This window comes from Canis lupus, chromosome 3, assembly GCF_048164855.1.
Source record: "Canis lupus baileyi chromosome 3, mCanLup2.hap1, whole genome shotgun sequence".
Classification (NCBI taxonomy): domain Eukaryota; kingdom Metazoa; phylum Chordata; class Mammalia; order Carnivora; family Canidae; genus Canis; species Canis lupus.
The window spans coordinates 64,693,482-64,702,184 of record NC_132840.1 but is presented as its reverse complement, the minus strand read 5'-3'; the positions used below and the strand labels follow the sequence as shown (position 1 = coordinate 64,702,184).

The window sequence follows — 8,703 nt, the reverse complement described above, 5'->3', positions numbered from 1 at the left end:
GTGCAGTTGCTGTGGAAAACAGTGCGGAGGTTCCTGGAAAAATTAAAAATAGAACTACCATATGATCCAGCAATTCCATACCCAGGTATTTATCCAAAGAAAATGAAACAGTAACTCCAAAAGATATATGCAGTCCCACGTAAACTGCAGCACCCGGCTCCACGCTGTGTGTAGAGCCTGCTTAATTTTCTCTCACCTCCTCTCCCTCTGCCCCTCCCCTGCTGCAGTGTGTAAGCTCTCATTCTCTCTCTCTCTCAAAAACAAACAAACAAACAAACAAAAACTATGAGAGGAATATCCTGAGAGTAACTTTTATTGACTATACAGGATGTCAAAATCCCTTTGGGGTACAAATGTTTATTCATTAAAAAACGGGACCCTGCTTTCATTCCTAAAATAAGAGAATGGTTTAGTGTTAGGAACTCTGTCGATGTGATTTACTGAATTAGTTCAATGGAGGAAAATCCCATGTGGTCAAATCCACTGATGCTTCCCACAGTAAAAAGGTGTTCTTCATAACATGTTCCTTGTATTTTATTTTGATTTTAGCATTACAGGAAAGTTTCAAAAACAGCACAAAAGCCGACACAGAGATCAACAGAACAGAACAGAGAACCCAGAAATAAAACTACACATATATGGTCAATCAATTAGTTCTCAACAAAGGAGCCAAGAATACACAATGGGGAAGGAGTCTCTTCAATAAATGGTTCTGGGAAAATGGACGGCCACGTACAAAAGAATGAAACCGCACCACTATCCTGCACGATACTCAAAAATTAACTCAAAATGGAGTAAGACTTGAACATAACACCTGAAACCACAAAACTCCCAGAAGAAAACACGGGCTTATGTAAGCTCCTTAACATAGGACTTGGCAAGGATTCTTTTGAATATGATACCAAAAGCAAGGACAGAGAGGCAGAGACATAGTCAGAGGAAGCAGGTTTTCCCCCAGGGAGCCTGATGAGGGACTTGATCCCAGGACCCCAGGATCACACCCTGAGCCAAAGGTAGACACTCAACCACTGAGCCGCCCAGGTGCCCCTTCCCCTAATGGTAATGTCCTACACAGCACAGCTACAGTACAGCTACCCAAATTAGGGAAACAGTATGCTACTATGAATTAACTACAGATCTTATTAGAACATCACCAGTTTTTCTGCTACTGTCTCTTTTCCAGGATCTTAACAAACCCACACTGCATTCAGTTGGTGCTTAGACCTCCTACTCTCCCTTAGGCTATGGTAGTTCCTTGGTCTTTCTCTTTTTTCACCTTTTTGGTCTGTTATGATCTGGACACTTTCAAATAATACTAGTCAGTTATTGCCTAGACCGTCCTTCAATTGAATTGAAATTGTTTAATCTTAATAAAAAGAAATTATTTAATCTTTTCTCATTAGGAATAAGGTTATACATTTTTTGATGAGAATACCACAAGAATGCGGTATTTATTCTCCTCAGTGCACATATCAAGAGGTACATCACATCAGTATGTCCTGTTACTGGTGATGTTAACCTTGATTAAGATAGTGTCTTTTGGGCTTCTCCGTTGTAAACTATTTTTCCCTTAGTAAATATCTTGGGGAATATATTTTGAAACTATTAAAGTACGGCATTTTTTCTTACACTTTTGGCCATTAATTTTGATATTCATTAGCAAAGCCGGTCTGCAACAATTATTACTGTGATATCTGCCTAATAGTGATTGTCAATTTCCCTCCCTATTTATAAGGCAGAACTCTTCTGTAACAACAAGTTTGAGTATTTTCCAAATGTTTGATGGCCAGTATAAGTCATATATCTGTGTCATCTGTATCTTTTCCCAACATTTTTATATCAGATTCTTATCCATTTTTGTTTAATTTTAAAGTTCTTTATATAGCAGGGATAATAGGCCTCTCTGTGATACATATTACAAATATTTTTTCCCCAGTCAGTTCTCTTTTGACTGTTTATGGTTCTTTTTGCAATTTTAAAAATGTAGTCAAATTTACCAATCTTTCCTTTTGTTAGGTCTGATTTCTGGGTCATGTTAAAAAGCCATTCCCAAGGTTAAAGAAGAATTATTTTAGTACCTATATGATTAGATGTTTAGCATTTCAACTCTTGACCCATTTGGTGTTTGTTCTTCGGAATACTGTAATATACAAAATCATCTTTTTCCAAATGACTACTGAGTTGTCCCACCACCATATTTTAAGCCTATCTTTATTCCTAATGATATGAGATCTGACCTTTGTCACATAAAATCCTGGACTCTCTACTCCACCCCATTGATCCAGTATCCATTCATGTGCAATTACCACACTATTTAATAGAGAATGTTTTAATGTGTGGTAGGGCTTTCTCCGCATAGTTTTTTCTTTTCCAGTGTTTTCCTGGCTATTCTTACACGTTTATTTTTCCTTGTGAACTTTCATATCAACTTGTCTGAACTTTATTTTTTTTTGTCTGAACTTTATTAAATAGTTATTATTTTCATTAGCATTACAGTGAATTTATAAATTCATTTAGGGAAGAATGGTCATCTTTAGAAGCCACAGAATTTAAGAACAAGGGATGACTTTCCATCTGTTTAAGTCTACTTTTGTGTTTTTTGAATGTTTAAAAAGTTTTCCTTTTATAGATTTCATACATTTGTTAAATTTACCCCCAATATTTAATTTTCTGTTATTACTATAAGCGATATCTTCCTTAATATATCTTGTTTATTATTTATGTATAAGAAAACTATTGGTTTTTGTATGTTAAATTTATAATTATTGTAAAATTATTTGCTTTATTGTTTGAGTTAGTTTTATCATTGATTGTCTGGAGTTTTCCAAATATACTACCGTATCATCTCCAAACTGAGACTTTTACTACTGCTCATCCCTTCTTATGCTTCCAACTGATTTTTCTAACCTAACTGTAAAGGGTAAAACCACTTATACAATGTTAAATAGCAGAAATAGTGGGCATCCTTGCATTGTTTAAGATCTTAGTGGAAATGACTCTAGTGTTTCTCCATTAAAAATAACATACTGACTTTAGGAGTAAAGTATACACATTTTTAAAAAGATTTTATTTATTTGACAGAGAGAGAGAGAGAGAGAGAGCACAAGCAGGGGGAGTGGCAGGCAGAGAGAGAGGAGAGGCACACTCCCTGCTGAGCAGGGAAGCCCTATGTGGGGCTCGATCCCAGGACCCCAGGATCATGACCCAAGCTGAAAGTAGATGCTTAACAGACTGAGACACCTAGGCACCCCAAGTATAACATTTCTGATAATATTCTCTATAACAGAAGAATAAATGAATAGTTTCTTAATAAAATGCATACATTAAAAACCCCAAAAAAACAAAAACAAAACAAAACAAAAACCCAAAAAACAAACTGTATACATCATGCCAAAATCCACACCATGCTTAATGAAGAAAATGTGGAAGCATTCCCATCAGAGACTGAAGACAAGGATTCCCCATTGTTAACATGTTTCCAAAATTAACTATTAATCGATTTAGTCTATTGAAGGAAATAGGAAACATTAATATTAGAAAGGCAGAAGCGTCATCATTTGCAATGATGTAATCAGCTGCTTGGAATACTCAAGATAACAAAAATAAAACTTTGAAAAATAATGAAAGAATCCAGTGAGCTGCTGCATACTATAGTAACATTACTTGAAATGTCCATCTGACCTTTATGAGGCATGGCCTCACAACTGGGTACTATCTAGATGAGATTTTCTCTACTATACATAATACTGGTCCAAAAACTTATTTTTCTGCATATATTAAAAACTAGTCAGGTTTAAAAAACTGAAATTGATTCATATTAACTAAACACAAGGAAGGTAACTGACTAACCATAATAATTTGCTAATTTACAGAGAAAAACATAAATGCCAAAAATACACATACTTCATCTTAAATTCTGGTGTGTATTATAGTGTGGCCCCATATGAAGTGACTGTAACAGTAAAATATGTTCTCTCTACATTGTAATTGTCAACCGTTAATAAGAAGAGTTTAAGAGGTAAGCACATAGCATTGCATGTTCTGATGGCTGATAATTCTTCTCAGAGAATTTAGGGCAATAAGTCTGTTCTGAATAGATTATAGTACGGAAAGTGATTTGTTTCTTACTAACTATTCAAATAATGCTGTTCATACTTTATAGCAGGACTTTATACAAACTACATAATAGTCACTGATGAATATTTAATCTATGTTGTTAAAAGTTAAGAGACTGGACAACCTTTGAAGAAAAAGATGGCAATAGTAATTTGGAGGGGGCCTGATGGATGATTTCTGAATTGCTGGTAATTCTTATGGTGATTTCACAGGTATGATCACTTTGTGACAATGCATACTTTAGATATCTGTGCACTTTTTCTGTATATATATTTTATACTTGAGTCAAGAGTTAATTTTTAAAAAGAAGCAGAAAACTGAAACAAAATAAAAACAAACCACACAAAAGACCACTTACATCCTCAATAAAGTATAGTTTCTTTGGAAGCATGTTGTATTGCACTTACGGTCTCTGTTGAAAACAGTAACAAAAAAACTCATCTTTGAACTCTAAAATCCTTCAGCTTGAGGAGATGCCCACACTATTTGGTAACTGTGGAAAGGCAAATTCACATCTTCTATTTTAACTTTTCCCATGTGTGTGGTTTGAAGTAGAATGGGAGGCTTACTTGTTCTCTACCAACTGTCATGTGTCTTTGATTATTTTCACCATTTTTATCCTCTTTTTCTGCTTTCTCTTATTCTTAGACATCTATAGTTGAATCTCTTCAAGCTTCACTTGCATATGATACAACTAAGCTGTATACACTAGAGAAGAAAAACAATTCTATCTTACTAAACTGCAACATCCCCATCCAGATGCTATGGCACATCAATCAACTCAAAACTCCTCACACTAACTCACCTTTTTCCCTCAGGACTGAGAAGTCCTCTCCCACCTGACCTCTCCGGAGCAGCGGAACTCCCCTAGGCTAAAGCCTCGGAAACACTACTGCTTCCTTTCCCTTTAATATCTAGCCCCACCCATAGGGCATCATCTTCCACCTCTGCGAAGTCTTTCTCTCTTATTACAAAAACCTCCCCATCACTCTTCTCTTCCTCATTCCAATTAATCTTTCATACTGTCACCAGATTAACCTCACTGAGGAAAAACTGTGAGCATGGCATACGTGCTGAAAAAACATGCAACAGTTTTCCCTGCATTCTGAAAAGAAGCCCAAGCCTGGCTTTCAATTTCTATAGAGAATTTCTATAAATATCCATGAAATTAGCCCCCTTTTCTGGCCAACATTAAAGTTATTTTAACCACTAAAAGAGGAAACATACTGTACATTATGAAAAGCAAGACAAATAAACAGAAAACCAAGGGAAAAAAAATCAATTCAACCTGTTTTCTGAACAAGACATAAACATAACTATCACTCAAGATGGAATAGCCAAAGAAAAGTCAGAAGCAAATAAATAAATCCATCCACAGTTGGAAAATGTTTAGTTATAGGCAAATGTCACCTCCTTGAATGTAAATCTAAATCTTGTTTCTAGGTTCCAAAGACTGAAGGGTAATTAGAGGAAATAATGATGCTATATTTGAGCAATTTCTAAGACTTTCCCCAAGCTTGATTCTTATTTTCCTTACTATAGCATGTTTGGGTCATTCTCCATAAGAAAACACTCAGGACAGATACTGTAGCAAGGCTACTATCTCTGATCAGGCTTTTTTTGTTGCTGTTTTTGAGTAACTTACAGTATAAAGAAAAACAAAGTAACAATATAAAGACTGATGTTCTCTTATCATTTTATCTCATGACAAGTTTGAAAACATCCTCCCATAACAAGAATAAATATTCCTTAGAAGTAATGATTTGATCCATACTCTGTAATTTAGTGTTCACAGCCACTTTACAGAACATAATCACTAACAAGAATCAACTGTATCTCTAGGGAGCATATTTTACTTGCAACATGAAAATCACTAAAATGGATAAATAGATACACATAAAACATAATACAAGAAGACTGTTTAAAAATTAAGTACATTAAATGTAGTAAAATCTGGAGTAGGGATGGCAAACAGATCTCATCTTGCACATTAGCTCAAAAGAATGAGTTCTGAAGAAGGTGCCTTCTGCAGCTGTGCTCTGGCATACCCAGGAAAGAGTATTAAATGCAATCAGTAATATAGTTCAGAGGCATGAGAAGGATGAGTAATAATACTTGTATCACATATTTGCCATCCCTGGACTACTGTACTTCAAATAATCTCCAAGAATACACAATCACACAATTACTTACTGCTTCCACAGAGTTACATTCCCGTCTTGTTTCTAAATAACGTAGTGCTCTTTTTTCTTCTTCTTTTAATTTAGCATCTGCCTGCCCAGAAGCAAAATAGCAATCATTTTTAAGAATATCAAGAGAATGGCTCAAATTATCACATATACTAAGTTCTGACTTACATATTTCATATAATTCTGTACACCATTTTGTTGTAAATACGAGGGTGCCTGTGTTCTATAAAATCTCTCTGTTGAATCCAAGTATGCCTTCTCAAAATTGTCCCTATAAATTTGAAGCTTATCCTCAGGATTAGAACAAAGGTTAACTGAAAAACAGAAAATAAAATTTTACTCTAAGTATGTTTCAAATCAGTAGTTTGAGTACAATAAATGAAATAACAAATAGTGAGGAGTCATTATGTGCAAGGGATTGTGACAATGCTCAAGAGAACATATATCACAGAAGACAAAATCCTTCTCCATAAGAGACTTTAAAAAGGTAACAGCACAAAGCACTAAAGTGGCAAACAGTACAGACAACACAGGCTATTGTATTTCTGAAGAGAAAAGAGAATGACTTTCAGCTATATGGTCAAGAGACCATTCACAGACGAGATGGGATTTGAGATGGGTCTTAAGGAAAAACTAGAATTTACACAAAAGCTAGTCAAGTAAGTAAATATTCTCAAGTACAAAATCACCAGGGCAAGTCAAAGTAAAATGACCAGGTCGTCTGTGTGGACTGTAAGGTTAACAGAAAACAAGGTAGAATGGGAAGTTAGGAGTGGCTGTGGAGAGCCGAGGCTCTGGGGCTAAGTGACCTGAGTCACTAAATGGAGGATCACTAAATGGGTACGAAAAATACTAACAAAATAATACTTAAAAATTAACCTTGTGAATAGCATATGGGTTAAATGATAGCAGTAAGATCACTGAAAGAACACTATTTCACAAGTCCAAAAGCAGAGTTTACATAGTAAAAGCTGGTGGTAGTTGAATAAGAAGGAATAAATTTCAACGACATGGCTAATGAAAGCCTAAAGACTTTGATACTGGGCTGCCCCGGTGGCACAGTGGTTTGGCACCGCCTGTAGCCTGGGGTGTGATCCTGGAGACCCAGGATCAAGTCCCACTTCGGGCTCCCTACATGGAGCGTGCTTCTCCCTCTGTCTGTGTCTCTGCCTCTCTTTCTCTGTGTCTATGAATAAATAAATAAAATCTTTAAAAAAATAAAATAAAGACTTTGATACCTAAAGAAATATGGGGACAACAGAGAAAGCCAATCAAAGATAGCTGAAGGTTCATTAATACAAAAAACTCTTACAGAGGAATACTTTGTGCCTACGTTTTATGTTCAGTGAAAATGGAGTGTCAACAATACAGTTAACTAAAGTATGATGACTGGGGCATGGGGTCTATGAAGCACTGTGAGAGGGACCTAACCTACTCTGGGAATTCGGAAAGACCTCTGTGAGGAAACAGGATGAGGAGGAGCTAGAAGTATAGTGGGAGCAGGATGAATATTCTCATATTCTGATATTCAGTTTGAATATCAGAATAGTTTAGCTGATTTAAAGAACAAATGAGAATATCATGAGAATATCATTCAGAAACTGAAAAGTTTAGAGAGGAACGCATACATAGAATAAACGTACTTCCTGAAAATATAAGTATAAAAACAATTACCTACCACCTTTTCTGGGCTATCAATTCAGATCTATATTTCTGTAATTTAAGTCACTAAAAGGATTAGATTTCACCAGCCAAGAAATGAGTAAGATGGAGAAAACCAATATTATCCACACGAATATGGGTTTTTCTATATTTCCCTGAAGAGATTAACACCTTCTGTAGGCTCTTAAAAGCATGTGGTGCTAAAAGTAGATATATGATAGCACACATGACTCTGATTGTGCTGTTCCATAATGGTCTCAGAATTTCCATAAAAAAATTATGATCATAAAAGTTCAGAACATACCATAGGATTCTCTTACTCCAATGACCAGTTGAGAATCAAATGCTTCTCCTAATCTTTCAGCATGTACCAGCTTCATTGCACTATCCTGGAGTCTGTTTTTTATATTTGAAAAGATTGACTCATTCCATGTATCAAGCATGAGCTAGGAAAAAAAGAAATATGCAATCATTTTGATTATTAATATACCACGTACCATACAGACTCACAAAAAATTTTAACTATAAACACTAAAAAAGGAAATAAAAAAACACATGATAAATGTTAAAGAACACGTTTCAAAATCAACATAATTGGATTTGCATTATAGCTCTGCTACTTATTTACTGGATTTCCCATCTATAAAATAGTAAAACAGTAACACAAATTTCAAGTGGTTATTGTAAAAATTAAATATAGCAATACATGGAAAAGGTTACCTCCTCTACAGTTACA

The 8,703-nt window shown here is 35.3% G+C and overlaps 1 protein-coding gene across 1 annotated transcript in view; it reads right to left on the bottom strand.

The window, feature by feature from the left end:
• The window catches only part of CUL5 (cullin 5), a 95,601-nt gene that overhangs the window by 37,457 nt on the left and 49,441 nt on the right, over positions 1-8,703 (bottom strand). Inside the window, 3 exon segments of the mRNA XM_072821830.1 lie at positions 6,310-6,390; positions 6,474-6,619; positions 8,272-8,413. Coding sequence (XP_072677931.1) covers positions 6,310-6,390; positions 6,474-6,619; positions 8,272-8,413 — 369 coding nt within the window.